This window comes from Coenobita brevimanus, chromosome 16 (genome assembly GCF_032717465.1).
Source record: "Coenobita brevimanus isolate Jiangsu-jjx chromosome 16, ASM3271746v2, whole genome shotgun sequence".
NCBI classification, from domain to species: Eukaryota; Metazoa; Arthropoda; class Malacostraca; order Decapoda; family Coenobitidae; genus Coenobita; species Coenobita brevimanus.
In genome coordinates, this window is record NC_136969.1 from 8,417,538 (window position 1) to 8,436,170 (window position 18,633).

The 18,633-nt window shown below is 43.3% G+C and overlaps 1 protein-coding gene across 1 annotated transcript; it reads right to left on the reverse strand.

Annotated features, from left to right (window-relative positions):
• Positions 1 to 7,099: 7,099 nt before the first annotated feature.
• On the reverse strand, positions 7,100 to 18,119 carry LOC145390852 (ionotropic receptor 93a-like). Its single transcript, XM_080265592.1, has 6 exons — positions 17,897 to 18,119; positions 17,348 to 17,568; positions 16,159 to 16,339; positions 11,143 to 11,242; positions 10,817 to 10,946; positions 7,100 to 7,264 (listed from the first exon to the last, which is right to left on the reverse strand). Exons 1-6 carry the CDS (start codon positions 18,117 to 18,119, stop codon positions 7,100 to 7,102), a joined length of 1,020 nt encoding a protein of 339 aa, XP_080121718.1.
• Positions 18,120 to 18,633: the final 514 nt, after the last annotated feature.

An 18,633-nucleotide genomic window follows, 5' to 3' on the forward strand; every position in this document is an offset into this window, starting at 1 on the left:
CACATCCTTCTCCTCCTGAATTGCCAAGGCAATGCTTTTCCTGCTACATCTGAGGTTATTTACTTCCGTTTAGAAAGTTTTAAACGACTACCAACAAGAATGTAGAAGAAATAATGATAAAGAAGGCTGATTTAGATAATTTGGTCAGAGAGAGAGAGAGAGAGAGAGAGAGAGAGAGAGATCCTCTCTTCCTGACTGACAAGTTTCCGCTTTTTCTGTTAGATCTAGCTGTTTACTTGTGTTTAGTGCCAATTATTTTCTGGATATTTTTGTAACAAACATTGAAAGCAATATTGGCGATTTATTGAATCTGGATTTGGATGTGCTGGAAGGTGTTAGGAGAAGTAAACTAAGGTAGTTTGGTCATGTGGAGAGATTGGAGAATGTGAGATTGACTAGGAGAGTGCTTGTGAGAGGAAGAAGGGTAGAGGAGGAGAGGGAGAGAGACCAAGGATCAGATGGATGAGTGAGCTAGAGAATCATACAAATAAAAATGATGTGGCTGGATGTAGGTCAGCCTAATGCCGGTGGACAGGCTGAGATGGAGAAAATAAATTTGCGGTTACCTTTTGCGGGCTTAAGGCATCTGGCTACAGAATGACAAACAAATAGATAGTTAGACAAGTAAACAAACAGACAGGGAGACAAATAGATATAACAATGGGGAGTCATACAATCACAGGGAAAGAAACACAAACATCAATTACCCTAGGAAACAGGAATATAGAGCGAAGAGTATGAGACTAAAGGCGAGGCAGCGGGTCTTTATGTGCAGGGAGTGGCAGCAGGAAAGGTGGCAAGCTTGATGAGGAGTGCAGCTTGAGGCAGCAAGGTAAGACAGGACCATTTTATATAAATCAATATCTATATCTATCCATCATCCATCCAATCCTACATTTCCCCATGAGGAGTGTATGGAGCCCGGGGCTACGCAGTTGGTCCTGACATTTAACCTGCCGCATCCCATTGATGTATATATACGTCCGAACGTTATGTCACTGTAACTCCCATTGACGTATATAAATGCGTTGCAATTGCAAGGTCCGTCATTTGCACATTTTTAAAAGTTCGCATGTGGTTTTTGGTACGTATACACGGGACACCTTCCCCTACAAGATGCCAGGCAGGGACAATTCCTTACTCCACATGACTTCCCCCCCCCCCCGCACGCCATTATCTCGGCATTTCACCTGTTACCAGTGACCTGGCCAGTAAAGACATATCGTGGCACGGTACGAAATTCAAGGCCAGAGTGATTCCCCTATCGATGACAATGTGGAAGACAAAGTTTAGGTAGCATTAAAGGCAGAAACAGTCAGAAATGATGATCAGGTAATGTTGACAAAAAAGCTGAGGTATGTTGATGTGTTTGGTGAGTGAAACAATGCTTATATGCCTATATTACTGTGTGAAAACCGATATACTCTCATACTACATATAAATTCGTATCAAATAAATAAATGAATATCATTTATGTTGGTGTGGAATAGGTACCCTCCCATAGAACTCGTTTTCTTTGGACCCAGCCTGATAGAAATCCCAGTAAGATAAGGGGTACTGCTACATGTATCCAGTATTTTAAACCTCAGGTGAGTGGTTTCTCTATGATGACCAAAAGCAGAGGTTTGAACCAAAACATTTTTTTTTCCAAAATTGGTCGGGGCTGGGGGGAGTCAGTGGTGGAAAATTGATCGGGAGGGGGCGAGTTAAGATGAGAGTGACCAGCCTCACTCATCCATGAGTGACATTACGTGAGCAATAAACCCCAGCCACCCCTTCAATATATGCTTTCACTGGCTCAGTCTCATTGGAGAGCAATAATTACCAACTAAACCACCAGGTGCCAAAATTTGGTTATATGTTTCCTGTTCTACAGGAAACCATTTGGCTTGTCACTCAGTGCAGGGTCAACCACAGGCAAAAGGAAGAGGAAAGAAAGAAGGAAGGAAAGAAAGAAGAGGGAGGGTAAAGTCAGAACGATGAGGAAAGACTGAAGAAGATGGAAGGAAAGAAGGATGGAGGAGAAGAAAGGGTAGAGAACTGAGAGCAGCACTACATCGAGTGAGTAGATGGTGAGCGCCCCACCTACCACATACTTTATATATATATATATATATATATATATATATATATATATATATATATATATATATATATATATTTGTGGTAGGTGGGGGTGCTCACCATCCACTCACTCAATGTAGTGCTGCTCCCGGGTGTCTGCCCTTTCCTCTCCATCCTTCTTTCCTTCCATTCTCTTCCATCTTTCTTTCCTTGTCCTTCTGCCTATGCGTGACTTTACACTCCCTCTTCTGTCTTCCTTTCCTTCATTCTTTCCTCTTCCTTCAGCCTGTGGGTAACTCTACACTGAGTGACAAGCCAAATGGTTTCCTGTACACTAGGAAAGCATTTACTAGGCTGGGTGGTAACCATATAACCAGATTTTGGCGCCTGGTGGTTTTAGTGGGTAACTATTGCGCTCCAGTCGGATTGAGCCAGTGAAGGTTTATATCCAAGGGGTGGTGGAGGTTGATTGCTTATGTAATATCACCCAGGGATGAGTGAGACTGGTCACTCTCATCATAAATGTCGGGACCAACTGCCTAGCCCCGGGCTCCTATGCTCCTCATGGGGCAATGTAGGATTGGATGATGGATATATATATATATATATATATATATATATATATATATATATATACTGTATATATTCTTTTATTTATGCAAGAAAGGATCCAAACGCAGAAGCCTGCAAACCGTTCCTTCCAAGAAAAAAACAAAAACAACACAGAAGGGAGCCAATTTCAAGATCCGTTCATTTCAAGATGCCCAGACACACTGCGCTTGAACGACTGGAGATCATAGGAAGTAGAAAATACAGGCAGAGGGAGACAGTTCCAGCATTGACCTGTTGCATAAATGAAGAACTGGGAGTGACGGTTAACTCTTGCATAAGAGAGTTGGACAGAAAAGGGATGAGAGTTTGTTGCTAGACGGGTGCTATGAGCCTGCCATAGAGGTGGAGGGATGCAAACAGACAGTCCAGAGGAGCGGCGACCATGAAGTAACGATGGAAAATAGATAAAGAGGCAACAGTGCGGCGAAGAGACAAAGGTTGAAGGGAGCCAGTAAGAGGGGAGAGATAATGAGACGAAAAGCCTATGACTCCACCCTGCTGAAAAGAGCTGTATGTGGGGAGCCTGCCCACACATGAGAGTTGTACTCTGCACAGGTGTGAGTAAAACCCCTGTATAAAGTCAACCCTGTCGGGTTGATAGATGTAAAAACTGAGTCTTTGATGCATTAAAAACAAGATTATTTTTATCCCAGTCAGAGATACGAGCCAAGTCAGACATTAGGTGTGCCATAGCCTCATCCCTTGTTTGTTGAAGTAACTGCTGAGATGGACGTTGTGTGAACCGAGTGGAAAGGTGAAGGGTGGAATCATCAGCGTACGAGTGGATGGGGTAAGATGTACAACTTAGAAAATCATTGATGAATAAAAGGAAGAGAGTTGGTGATAGGACAGAGCCCTAAGGAACACCACTGTTGATAGATCTAGAAGAACGATGGCCGTCTACAACAGTGGCTTTAGAACGACCAGAAAGGAAGCTGTAGATGAAGGCACAGATAGAAAGTTCGAAACTGTAAGAGGGCAGTTTGGATATTAAAGATTTATGCCAGACTCGAACGAAAGCCTTTGAGATGTCAAGTGCAATGGCAAAGCTTTAGCGAAAGTCCCGAAAGGAGGATGATAAAAGTGGGTGAGAAGATAGCCAGTGAAGCATCCCTGACGGAACCAATACTGACCGTCAGAATGAAGGTTGTGATAGGGAAGATGCTTTTAAATTTTTCTGTTAAAAATAGACTCGAAAACTTTTGAGACACAGGATGTTAAAGCAATTGGATGATAGTTATAAGGTTGGGAATCGTCACCCTTCTTTGCGACTGGCTGAATGAGAGCAAACTTCCAGCAAGAAGGAAAGGTACAAGTTGAAAGACAAAGGCGAATGAGTTTACCTAGGCAGGGTGTAAGCACAGAAGCACAATTCTTGAGGACAACAGGAGGGATTCCATCAGGCCCATATGCCTTTTTAGTATTGAGGCCTGTGATGGCAGAAAATACATTAGCTGAAGAAATTATAATGCCAGCCATGAGGATGTCAGAGGGAGGAAGTGATGGAGGAACAGCACCGGAATTGTTTAAGGTGGCTTTGCATGAGAAAGTCTGAGCAAAGAGATCTGCTTTTTCAGTATAAGAGATAAGTACAAAACCATCAGAGTATTAAAGAGGAGGGAAGGATGATGAGGTAAAGTTGTTAGAAAGGTTTTTGGCAAGGTGCCAGAAGGAGCGGGAAGAATTCGAGTTGGAGAGTTGAGAGCATTTAGTACGGATGAAATTATTTTTAGCAGGGCGAAGAACAGACTTAGCACGATTCCGGGCAGAAACATGAAAAAAATGTGATTCAGGGGTGGGTTGACTCTGGTACCTTTTATAGGCCCTCTCCTTGTTGCGGACAGCATTAGAACAAGCGTGATTAAACCAAGGCTTTGCATTAGCCTGTGCGATGCCTGTTCTCAACGTGTCCCTCGTGCTTCCACCGATTGAGCCACCTGCAGACAGTAGTGACGCTGGACCCGGTTACCCTAGCTATGGCACGAAATGAGCCACCTGCAGACAGTGGTGACGCTGAACCCGGTTATCCTAGCTATGGCACGAACTGACAGACCCCCCACCCACATCCAGATAAAGCTACTACATTTTGTCAGGGAGGTTGATCGGCATGACCGCTGTACTCTTCTGTTCTGAAAATTATTCAGCAAAGTATGGAACCTTACTGCATCAGTGACCATATACAGTATATTATTTCTAGGGTGATAAAAATAGTATTAATATTGCTTTCACATATAATTTTATGTTACCATCGAGGGACATCTATCACTCCACTTTAAGTAAATCATCTTGTCTGCTGCGATTTGCCTGATTCTGCAGTTTTTGTGCCAGCTGGTGGGGAGGGGAGAGTGAAGGTACAGTATGTGATGTTGAATATTCAGTTACAACTGTTTTATATATCACAAAATCATGAACTTATTACAAACAAGGGCCGATATATGAATTCATTAGATTTACAGTCATTTGTAGAATGAAACCAGGAGACTGCTGTATTGCATTTCAGATGGCAGTTTGTAAGCAAGGTTTCTTTCCTACGATAGTCCACAATTTCTTTATGTAGGAGGCATATGCATATTCCATTGTGCTATGAAATGCTTAGTCAGAATGCCGCACTTGTGCTTTTTTATTACACATTCGTTTGACACCACTATCTATGTTTCCGAATAATCATTGAGGAGAGCAGAGAAAAACCTGAGTTTCCTTCAGCAGTACCTGTTGTATATGAAGTTTCTCACCGTATACACGAGCCAAGTGGAATTGCGTACCTGTTTCAGTATGGTACGTTTTTCCCAAATATCGATTATGGAATACAAATTGACTTCCAGTCTGTTATCATTAATGATCCCTAGCTAATGAACTACGATGACGACTGGTTTGCATATATTATGGAGCTAAAAATTATTGGTCAGTGCCTAAGTTGGCAAACGCCAGTTATCTCTGGGAAATTAATAGTATAGTTGTGAATCATTCATCCGATTATGATAACAAAGGATCACTTTTCGAAAAGTAAGTTACACAGTAGTGTTAATGCGGCAGAGATGATTAAAACCGACCTCCTGGTTATGGTTACTCAACACTGGGCCACATGACTCACGGTCAGGGTGTGGGGGTGCAGGTAAGACTGGAATGGGACTAACTGGGTGAAGAAGCAGCTGAGCACTGAGTGTAGACTGGTCCCTTGCAACCCTTTTATTGCCAGTGACCATCTCCCCCTCCCCTCTTACCACACCAGCCAGTTAATACCTCCCCCTCTCTTCTCATCACGCCAGTCAGTGAACACCTTCCCCTCCCCTGTTGCCAGTTCAGCTAGTGCATATCTTTCTCACCAGTCTATTTGACGAAATTATTAAATTCTATAACAGAATCGGCAAGTTTTTTTTTTTCTCTTTTACCATTTAAAAGGTTGTCTGCTTTAGAAATCGTGATCTAAGATATCTCAAGCACAACTCATGCAGTGTCCCATTCCTTAAAAAAATCACTGTGCGTATTAAATCCTCAAGTAGCGAAATATGTCGTGTTAATATTTGCAGTCACCACTTTAGCAAATCAGTAAAGCCATCATATATGTAACCAGTATTTTAGAAAGATTACGTGATAATTATTTGTTACTTGAATTATGTCCAAAATAATATAAAAAGCATATACAATAATTGTTGTTGTTGTTGTTTTTTGGCCTAGCAATCAAAAACTTCAGAAACTACATTAAGGGATCCTGGTACGGCAAATAATTTAATTTAGACTAGCACCAGAAAATTTTGATAAGTCGAAAGTCAATGGGTTATGGACTTTTACCAAACTGTCAATGATTTTGGGTAATTGGCAAGAAATGAGTTAGCTGAGAGGAGCATGTGGAGTGACATGGAGGGACAGGTTGACGAATGAAGAAGTGAAAGAACGTTGTTAGGTGGATGTGGATGTGACTGAGAGAGTTAGGAGAAATACACTGCGATTGTTTGGACATGTGGCAAGAGTGGAGAATGAAAGACTGACTAAGAGGGTGTATGTAGGTGGGGTGGAGGGAGGGAGAGGGAGGGGGAGACCGAGGATGGGGTGCAGGGATGGAGTTGAGAGGTATATGAGGGAAGGGGGAATGAGTTGGGGGGAGAGCAGTCAAATGGTGGGTGACAGAGCAAATTGGAGGCGCTTTGTCTGCGGCCACCCGTTGCGGGATTAGGGCGTCAGCCTATAGATAAATAGATATGCTACAAATATTATTAAATCTTTCATCTCATTTTTCTCATGTATTTTTGTTGTCAGGCAAATCGTACTCTTGTTGCAACTAGTCATCACGGCAATTGACGCTGCAATAATTTTTCATTCGTATTAAAATCACTGTTGTTTGTTAATTAACTCATAATGTATGATGTGTGCATTGTTACAAATTGAAAACTTAAAGTGAATTAAGAATTTCATGTGAAGCTCGTGGTCAGTATTGGTGAAGTGCGTCGTCAGAAGTGGGGGTGATGGTGGTGTGTTTGTCATGTGTTTCCACCTGGCCCTTCTCTCTCCACTTGGCCCCACCACACATCTGCTCCATCACCAACACCACAACGGCCACTGCGAACCCACACCCCAGCACCACGAACATGCCCTGAAAATGAGCAGGATGACATATAATGCCGTAATCCTTTCATTTATCAACCAACCCACAATACCTCATTAACATCTGTAAACAAAAACCTACCTTGGGATTAAATGATATATTCAGTGCATATGATTAATGGCTTTCTTGCTAAATTCCCAAGGAAAATTTATACTTATATATTTAACACGGTCTCCAAACACGTATGGAAGTAGACTGTAGCACCAGTCGAGCAGGGCAGTACTCCCAAGGTGGATGGAACGCTGATAACAGGGAGTGCTGGAGCTCCCGTTTCATCAGCCCTCAGGCCTAGTTCCTGACCATCCCCCTTTGCTGAACTTTTTCAGTGTCTCAGTTACACAGAGAGTAGGCCAGCATGCTCTCCAATACAAATTTCTTTAACTATCTACACCAAACTACATGCACAGTACACACTACACTTCCTTTTTCAAAATTCAACAAAATTAATGGCGTCTCAACACTCAGCCTCGGAGTCCCCAAGGGGGGAGGACCATAAATGCCCCCACCTTCCGCCCCTCTCCCGGTGACCACTTGAGCTGCCTGGAACCACTGTCTGACTCACTTCTTCATTTCCCTAACATTCGCGGCCTTTCCTCTAACTTTCGCTCTGTTGAGCACCACCTCTCATCCTCTAAACCTCACCTTCTCTTTCTAACTGAGACTCAGCTGTCTGAGGCAACTGACAGCAAACCCTTTTCTGTATCCTCCTACTTTCTCTATACTCATTTCAAAGCCAAAGGTGGCTGTTGTGTATATATACGCAACGACTTATCTTGCTCTCGTGTTCCTGAACTCAATTCATCTGAATTCTCTACACTCTGGCTTCGGCTTTCCTGTCATTCTCTGACTAAATATATCTGCTCCGTTTACTTATCCCCTAATTCTACTGACTATCAAAAATTCTTCGACTATCTTACTTCTACAATAGAACACATTCTATCCATTTCTCCTTTCTCTGAAATCTCCATTTTAGAAATTTCAATGTTCACCACCACCTTTGGCTCTCCTCTCCTTTCACTGATCCACCTAGTGAACAAGCCTACATCTTTTCTATCCTTAATGACCTAGAGCACCTTGTACAGCACCCTACCCATAACCCAGACCGCCTTGGAGAGAGCTCCATCATACTTGACCTCTTCCTTACAACTAAATCCTTCTGCTTACACTGCTAATCTTTTCTCTCCGTTGGGCTCCTCTGATCACAACCTCATCACCTTAACCTGTCTTATCACTCCGGTAAGGCCTGTGGACCCTCCAGGGAAACGTCGTCTGTGGCATATTGGAGCCGCGGATTGGGAGGCCCTCAGGCAGTACTTGTTTGATTTTCCCTGGAATGTTTATTGCTTCCACTGCCGGGAGCCATTTGAGTGTGCCTTGCGCATTATGGAGGTTATTCTCTCGGGCATGGAAGCATACATTCATTTCTCGTATCCTTTGTCTAACGCAAGAAAGCCTTGGTTTAATCACACTTGTTCTAATGCTCTCCGCAACAAGGAGAGGGCCTACAAAAGGTACCGGAGCCAACCCACCCCTTAATCACATCATCTTTACGTTTCTGCCCTGAATCGTGCTAAGTCTGTTCTTTGCTCTGCTAAAAATAATTTCATCCGTACTAAATTCTCTCAACTCTCCAACTCGAATTCTTCCCACTCCTTCTGGCACCTTGCCAAAAACCTTTCTAACAACTTTACCTCATCATCCTTCCCTCCTCTTTTCTACTCTGATGGTTTTGTAGCTATTTCTTCTACTGATAAAGCAGATCTCTTCACACAGACTTTCTCCTCCAGTTCCACCTTAGACGATTCTGGTGCTGTTCCTCCATCACTTCACCCCTCTGACTTCCTCATGGCTGACATTAAAATTTCTTCAGCTGATGTATTTTCTGCCATCACTGGCCTCAATATTAACGAGGCATATGGGACTGATGGAGTCCCTCCTGTTGCTCTCAAGAACTGTGCTTCTGTGCTTACACCTTGAATAGGTAAACTCTTTCACCTTTGTCTGTCAACTTGTACCTTTCCTTCTTGCTAGAAGTTTGCTCTTATTCAGCCAGTCTCAAAGAAGGGTGACCATTCCCAACCCTCCAACTAACGTCCAATTGATTTAACGTCCAGTATTTCAAAAGTTTTCGAGTCAATTCTGAATAGAAAAATTTTAAGGCATCATTCCTATCACAACCTTCTTTCTGATCGTCAGTACGGGTTCCGTCAGGGACGCTTCACTGGCGATCTTCTCACCTACCTTTCAGATTCCTGGTCATCCTCCTTTCGGGACTTTGGCGAAAGCTTTGCCATTGCACTCGACACCTCAAAGGTTTTCGATCGAGTCTGGCATAAGTCTTCAATTTCCAAACTGCCCTCTTACTGTTTCTATCCTTCTATCTGTGCCTTCATCTCTAGCTTCCTTTCTGGTCGTTCTATAGCCGCTTTTGTAGACGGCCACCGTTCTTCTCCTAGATCTATCAACAGTGTTCCTCAGGGCTCTGTCCTATCACCAACTCTCTTCCTTTTATTCATCAGTGACCTTCTAAACTGTACATCTAACCCTATCCACTCATACGCTGATGACTCCACCCTTCACCTTTCCATTCGGTTCCCGCAACGCCCATCTCAGCAGTTACTTCAACATACAAGGGATGAGGCCATGGCACAACTAATGTCTGACTTGGCTCGTATGTCTGACTGGGGTAAAAATAATCTGGTTACTTTTAATGCATCTAAGACTCAGTTCTTACATCTATCAACCAGACAATGTCTTCCACAGGTATACCCACTAATGTTTAATAATATTCAGCTTAATCCTGCATCATCGTAAAACATGCTTGGGGTTTCATTTACTCGGGACTTATCTTGGATAGATCATATTACATCTCTTGTAAAATCTGCTTCCAAAAGATTAGGTGTGCTAAGACGACTCCGTTCTTTCTTTACTCCTGCACAATTGTTGACTCTATACAGGGGTTTTATCCACCGCTGTGTGGAGTACAACTCTCATGTGTGGGGAGGCTCCCCACATACAGCTCTTCTAATTAGGGTTGAGTCAAAGGCTTTTCGTCTCATTAACTCTCCTCTTCTTACTGACTCCGTTCAACCTCTGTCTCTTCGCCGCACTGTTTCATCTTGATCTCTTTTCTATCGCTACTTTAATGGTCACTGCTCCTCTGAACTGTCTGCATGCAATCCTCCACTTTTACGACAGGCGCATAGCACCTGTCTAGCAGCAAACTCTCATCCCTCTTCTGTCCAACTCTCTAGTTAACCGTTACTTCCAGTCCTTCATTTATGCAACAGGTCTAGTCTGGAACTGTCTCCCTCTGTCTGTGTTTCCTGCTGCCTACGATCTCCAGTCCTTCAAATGCAGTGTGTCCAGGCATCTCGAAATGAATGGATCTTGTATTTGGCTCTCTATTCTATTTTGTTTTTTCTTGGAGGGAACTGTTATTGCGGGCTTATGGCCTTTGGTTCCTTCTTCCTCGCATTAAAAAAAAAAAAAAAAATGGTGGTTTTCCAGGCTATGCAATTAGTCCGTGGCAGGACCTACCCACAGATTGCTGAGTGAGAAGGCAGAGGTGACGGTGATGATTATAGGAGGGTTCTTGCAGGTGCTGGAGTTGGGATGTGAGAACTTCGCCCACTTATCATATACACCAGATTCCACTAGTGTATAAGCCCTATCAAGGAAAATAAAACAGTCTTCAGTATTTTGTTCCAGACACCAGTAAATATATGCCATAATACTTATGCTTTGTGTCCTTTTCGATTGTGATGTAAATATGAAGTATTTTCAGTTTCTTACGTGGAAGAAGAAACACACATGACCACTGTTTTCTATATTACTTAGTTACTAATAAACTGTTCGGCACTTACAGCTGATTTAATCTTGGCATAAAGGGGCTGTTCTTCTGAGCCAGCATGCTTAGAGGAGTGGTGAGGTAGTTGCTCCGAGACATGTAAAAATTACAAGTACCTGTCAAAATATTTACTGATAATATAGTGACAGGTGTATGGTAGAGTGTTGATGAAGAGAGTTAGAAAGGGCACAGAGGGAGTGATTGGTGATGAGCAGTGCGACTTTTGGAGAAGGAGGGGATGCGTCGACCAGGTGTTTCCTGTGAGACAGGTGTGTGAAAAGTATTTGGCGAAAGAGTATGGATGTGTTTTGGGTGTTCATTGATTTTAAGAAAACGAATGACAGAATTGATACGGAGACTTTGTGGACTCTGTTGAGATTGTATGGACTTGATGGTAGGTTGTTAAAAGGAGTGAAAAGTTTTTATTTAAACAGCAGAGCGAGTGAATAAGTGGCAAATACTATGAGCAACTGGTTTCCCGTGAGAGTAGGGCTGTGGCAGGGATGTAGTGATGTCGCCTTAGTTGTTTAATGCTTATATGGTGGGTGTTGTAAGGGGGGTGAATGGAAGATTGTTAGGTGTAGGTTTGAGTCTGGTGAATGCTGTTGGTAGAGAGTGGAATCTGAATCAGCTGCTGTTTGCGGATGATACTGCACTGGTGGCTTACTCGGAGAGATTAAGACAGCTGGTAGAGGAGTTTGGAAGGGTGTGTGAAAGGAGGAAATTGAGAGTAAATGAGAATAATAATAAACTGATGAAGTGTACGAGGTTGGTAGATGGTAGGAGGATGAATGTAGTTTTGAATGGTGAGTAGCTTAAGGTGGTAGAGTGTTTTAAGTATTGAGGATCACAATGTTCCTGTGGATGGAAGAACAGATGTATAATTGAAGTTTAGAATATATGAAGCAGGAAAGGTGCTGGGAGGAATGAAAAAAAGTGTTTAGATGTCGTTAGTTTAGAATGGATGTAAAGAGATGGCTGTATGAGGGTGTAGTGGTACCGACTGCGTTTCATGGGGCTGAAACATGGAATATGGGTGTAGCAGAAAGAAAGAGCTTAAATATCATGGAGATGAGGTGTCTTAGGAGTATATGTGGAGTGACGTGTATGGATCGAGTGAGAAATGAAGTGCGAAGGAGTACTGGGGTTATGTGGGAGATGTATGAACGAGTTGGACAGGGAGTTTTGCGATGGTTTGGGCATATGGAGAAAATAGGTGAAGAGCGACTGGTGAAAATGATAACTGGATCGGATGTGTGAGTTGTAAGGCTGAGAGGAAGACCACTAATGGGGTGGATGGACAGTGTGAAGAAGCGTTAGATGCGAGAGGGATGTTTGTACAGCAAGGAAGAGTGTCTGCACATGATAGGGATGACTGTAGAGAAACTGTGAATGAACTGGTGACCCAGTCCCGAAGGGTTATTCTCCAGCATTTGGTCTGATCCACTAATCAGGTCAGGTGCGGGTAAGGGGATGGGTCTTTTATGATGTGGCAGGGGTAAACCATATCTGCTGTCGGATCCTGCTGCGGATGTCACCGACTACATTGCTCAGTTGACCCTCGTGCGGTGATGTACGGTGACAATCTGTCCCTTCTCCCCTTGAGGCCAAAATACGAGTAAATGTATGTGTGTGTGGATGAATAAATCAAAAGTGTGTCATCCTGTCTTGGCTACCTTTCTCTAGGGGTAGCAGCCTAGGTACACATAGATAGACAGTGACAGCATTATTATACTGTCAAATAGGATAAGGGAGCTTTCCTTGCAAAGACTTACAAGATGCCATTTGTCAAATGCCAGGGAAGTGATTTATAATTAAAATCCATTCTAACTGGTGGTGTGTTAGTGCCCCACCCCGTAAAAAGAACTAACTAAACAAGCGAATAAAGCGCCTCGGACCAGGACGGACCATACGTTGACGACAAAGGAACGGACAAAGGACATTCTGAGGGTGGGGACATGGAATGTGAGAGGAGTGAATGATGAAGTGAAAGAGAGAGCGATTGTTCAGGTGCTTGAGGATGCAAAAGTGAATATATGTGGATTGACTGAAACTAAATGGAAAGGTGAAAGGGTGAGAGAATGGGAATATGGTTTAGGTATATGTGCGGAAGTTAATGAGAATGAGAGGGCAAAAAAGGGAGTATGTCTGATGATAAGCAAGAAGTGGAAGGAGAATATAAGAGAGTATGGAACAGTGGGTGCAAGGATTGTATGTGTGTATGCTCCAACAGAAGACCGAGTGGCAAGAGTGAAAGATAAGTTTTGGGCGAGATTAGAAGCATGTATGGACAAATCTGAGAGGATCGAGAGAGAGAGTGCTTTTGATTGGAGACATGAATGGCAAAGTTGGGAATGTATGAGTGGATGGGGTGGTTGGTCATTGGGGTGTGCCAGCTGAAGTAGATGGGAATGGTAGTGCTTTAGTGGATATCTGTGCTGCTAAGGGGTTAACAATAACCAACACCTACTTTCGGCATAAGATGATCCACCGGTATACATGGAGAGTAATGAGGAGGATGGATGGTGAACTTGTTGAACGAAAGGCAATGATAGACTACGTGTGTGTGGATGAGCGAATGAGAAGACAAGTGTTGGATGCAAGAGTGTGGAGAGGGTGGGGGAAGGGAGTCTCGAACCATCACTTAGTGATGGCCAAGATAAAGCTGCAAAGAAAATGGTTAAGGAGACGAAGGGGAAGACAGGAGGAAACAGCTCCTGTGAGAAGAGTGGAGAATTTGCAAGATAGTGAGAAAATGGCAGAGTATAAGAGTATAGTGGAAGAAAGATTGGGAAGGTATGAGCTAGGGCAGATAGAAGGGGTGGAAGACCTATGTAAGATATTCACTGAAGAGATAGGTGCAGCATGTGAGGTGGTTTGTGGAGTGAGGAGGAGATGCAAGAGTGTGCAAGGGACAGCATGGTGGAATGATGAGGTGAAACGAGCTGTGGAACAAAAGAAGAAGGCATATAGTGAGTGGTTAGCGAGCAGAGGTAGGGGAGAAGATGAAAGAGAGAAGAGAGAGGTATACGTGAGCAAGAAAAGGGAGGTGAAGAGACTGGTGAAGGAGAGTAAGAAGAAAGTGGATGAAGAGTTTGGGAGGAATCTGAGTGTGAAATGGAGGGAGAATGAAATTGTTTTGGTAGGAGGTAAAGAAAGTAAGGCAGTGTGAAAGGGGATATAGTAGGGGAGTGAAAGAGAGGAATAATAGATTGTTGGTGGAGAAGAGAGAGAAATTTTTGAGATGGAAGGAGCACTTTCAGGATTTGTTGAATGTAGAGTGAAAGCAATGCGAGTATAAGTGGTTGGGGAATGGCTGGGAGAAGAAGAGATGAGAGGAGGGAGGAAGAGATCTGTAGGGCGGAAGTAGTGGAAGCGATGAAGAAGATCAAGATGGGAAAGGCCCCAGGAATTGATGGAGTGTGTGGTGAAATGCTGAGGTATGGGGGTGAGATTGTTGTGGAGTGGATATGGAAGTTGTGTAGATTGGCTTGGGAAGAGGGAAGGGTTCCAGAGGACTGGAAAAGGGGAGAGAGAAGTATATGGTAACCATAGGGGTATTTACCTTCTTAGTGTGACTGGTAAAATATATGGTAGAATACTCATTGATAGGGTTAGGCATATGACAGAGGAGCTAGTTGGAGAAGAACAAGGGGGATTTAGGAGGGGAAAAGGGTGTGTAGATCATATACTTGTTCTAAGATGTTTAGTGGAGAAGTATCTAGAGAAGGGAAAGAAAGTGTATGCTGCCTTCATGGACTTGGAGAAAGCTTATGACAGAATAGATAGGCAAGGTATGTGGACGGTATTAAGAATATATGGGGTGGAGGGGAAATTGTTGAATGCTGTGAAGAGTATGAACGAAGGAACTAGGGCTACTGTGCGAGTGGATTGTGAGCTGAGTGAGTTCTTCGATCTCAGTGTGGGACTGAAACAGGGTTGTGTGATGTCTCCATGGCTGTTTAATATATACATGGATGGGGTTGTGAAGGAGGTGCAAGGTAGGGCAGTGGATGTGGGGGTGGCTCTAATGAATGAGGGTGAGATTTGGAAGATTCCGGTGTTGCTGTTTGCTGATGATACAGTATTGTTGAGTAAAGATGGATGGGAGTTGCAAGGTTTGGTGAATGAATTTGGGACAGTGTGTAGGAGGAGGAAGCTGAAAGTTAATGTGGACAGTGTGTAGGAGGAGGAAGCTGAAAGTTAATGTAAACAAAAGTAAAGTTATGGTGTTTGAGGGGAATGAAGTCACAGAATGTACAGTGAGGTTGGATGGTGAGGCTATGGAGAATGTGAGTGCATTCAAGTACTTGGGTAGTGTGATGAGTAAGGATGGAACTTTGGGGGATGAAGTGCGTGAAAGGGTACAGCAGGGAAGGAAGATTGTTCGTTCACTGAAAGCAATGATGAGAAATAGGGAGGTGAGTATGGAAGCTAAGAAATCACTGCATGATAGTATTGTGATCCCTACCCTGACGTATGGAAGAGAGGCGTGGACCTTGCAAGAGGGGAACAAGTCAAGAGTAAGAGCAGTGGAAATGAGTTACTTGAGAGGAGGATGTGGAGTGACATGGAGGGACAGGTTGACGAATGAAGAAGTGAAGGAACGTTGTGGGGTGGATGTGGATGTGGTTGAGAAGATTAGGAGAAATACACTGAGGTGGTTTGGACATGTGGAGAGAATGGAGAATGAAAGACTGACTAAGAGGGTGTATGTAGGTGAGGTGGAGGGAAGGAGAGGGAGGGGTAGACCGAGGATGAGGTGGAGGGATGGAGTTGAGAGGTATATGAGGGAGGGGGGGATGAGTTGGGGGGAGGGTAGTCAAATGGTGGGTGACAGAGCTACTTGGAGGCGTTTTGCCACCCTTTGCGGGATTAGGGCATCGGGCTATAGATAGATAGATAGACTAATTAAACAAGGCGAATAAGCCCATCTCCCAACTGCGATGAGATATGCTACATTTTATAGCAGAGATTGCTAGAATGGTATGACCATAAATAATTACAGTGAACATGAAAATCGCATAATAACCTGTGAGAGAAAAGCTCCTTGGCAGAAGGTGATTATAGATAATGTCCATATCAAACACGACATGACTGCCATCCCGCACAATGGTCTCCAGGCTTTGGGGTAATTCTGCGAACGATCTGTAAGCTAATCGTGCTGTGTCCATCACGTTCCCCAGCTCGCGGAGTGGACCCGACTTGGCCGTCTGAAATGCAGAAGGCTCTCAGTAATACTCAGCTGTACTGGAAGCTTTCGATTAAATAAATAGGTGGTACTTGGGAAAAATAATTGACTCCACAGCACATAGTACTGTAGTTGTGAAGCTTTACCAGATAGTTACTTGCATGGCATACTGTGAAGATAACTAGGATTGGGAAGTCAATTAGCTGTTCAGAACAAACCAGACCTGTTAGATAAATCTTGGTCTACAAGTACTGATGGGCTGATAAAGAACAACTTTGCCAATAGTTTCTTGATGGGACGAATCGTCTTAAACGTATCTCATTCTGTTACCAGTGAAAAATGTGAGAAACTCATGGAATGCCTCATGAGTGATTAGACACTACTTCATTAAGAAATGGTTTGGCTATACACAACCGGGGAAGCATTTATTGACAACCTAAAAATTCTTTGGCATTAAATGAACAATCGTACAGTAACTCCTAACCTTACCATACCCCGTTAGACCGGATATGTATGGTATGTAGGAGGACTGCTGGGCCTTGATAGCAGGCTGTGAAGCCTATGCCCAGAGTCGGACACATAAAAATAAATAAATAAATAAAAAATAAGAAGAAGAGTCGTTGATACTGGATTCCACCATTCGGTAATGGAAAAAGTCACACAGAGCTTCCAGATAACTGTGTCCTAACAGATCAAACTGGATCGCTTCCCGTGTGCCGGGTGACTCAGAAAGCAGTAAGCAATGCTAAAGGCAGTTTTTCCAACCTGGTTGGGCGAATCATGAAGAAGTGCTATGACAGGGGTGTGAATATTGCCCAAGTTAGTGTAAAATGGTATAGTTTTCATTGTTAGTACTTGAAAATGGTGTTCTACTCTTTATTTTCCATTATTACTTGAAATCCATCTGTAGGCGGGGACTATCGGGCTTTGCAGAATATCAGCTTTAGAGGATTGGGTTTTCCCTCAACTGATCCGGCATAGTGAGGGTTTACTGTACGTCATATAGAATTACATCACCAAAAACAATTACTTTAAGGTAGTGGATGATCAAAGTGTTCTGAACAAGAATTATCCCAACATCAGAGTTGTCAAGGATGTCCTCAAGCCTCTGGTATGGTTGGTCGATGTATCTGACTGCCAAGAGGGACATGAGATTGCCGACGAAGCTCTGTGTCAGCACCACCATCATCAGCATCCACACCCCCAGCATCACACGCTCCCACCACCATCGACTATTAGTTCTCTTTATATCTGTTACGACAAAAGGGAATATTGTAACACGGAATAGAGATCCCGACAGCAGTAGGTGGCCTGACGTACTTATTAATGACGGTCTTTATTCTGTACGTTTATAAAGCACATGATGAAGTTTTTCTTTGTCAAACGAAGTGGGGATTATAAACCAAATGAAAAAAGTGGCTTTTTTTCATGCCTAGAAGAAATGATCTACGTCGAATGATACAAGTGCACCAACATAATTAAAGCATGTATAATCGTTACGTTAAATATGCTAAGTTAACTTTAACTTCCACAGGTTAATGTCAAATCACTGATAGCTTCAAAAGACTAAACTAGTTACCTTCTTGCAGGAGAATGCGGACACAGTTAAAGGTGTTGGCATCAACGCTGCCTGGTTCTTGTGCGTGAGCAGGCAAAGAGAAAGGCAGGAGAAGCATCACTGAGCACACAGCCAACAATGCCATTAACAAAGTTGCCCAAACCACTGGTGAAAGAGGCAGTAAGAAACACCACGGGTCTGGCTTAGGATGACCACGGGCAGCTAAAACATGGTACCCACCCATGAACATATATGCAGAGTATTCCATCAACTGGCTTCTCCTGAGATCCAGGAAAAAAGGTCCAGGAGTGAACTCCACTTCCTGCAATGTTTTGTTAGGTAAGTATTTCCAAGAAGGGAAGAATACCTGCCAGGATATACCGTCAAGGATTCTAATCTCTACCAACTTTAAACCCTCTCTGTGGTGCGACTTTACATTACAGACGCCATACCTTCCACATGGAGGTAATACTTATACAAATACCAAATACCAGATATACAGTTTCCAGTCTACAGAATTAAGCAGAATAGAAGTAGCTAAAATGTGTATTCCTTCAAGTCTCTCACGGTTAGCAAGAGTGACAATATGGTTGGGTTGACTGAAGTTTTGCTAGCGAATATGTTGTACTGCTTTTCTGCTGGAACTGGACAAAGTAATAAACCAAACTTTAGCTACAGAGGTCTTGGAGATTACTGTTGTGTGAATGAGTGTGGCAGTTGCTACCACGATACAGACCAGGGAGGCGATTGAAGGGAAC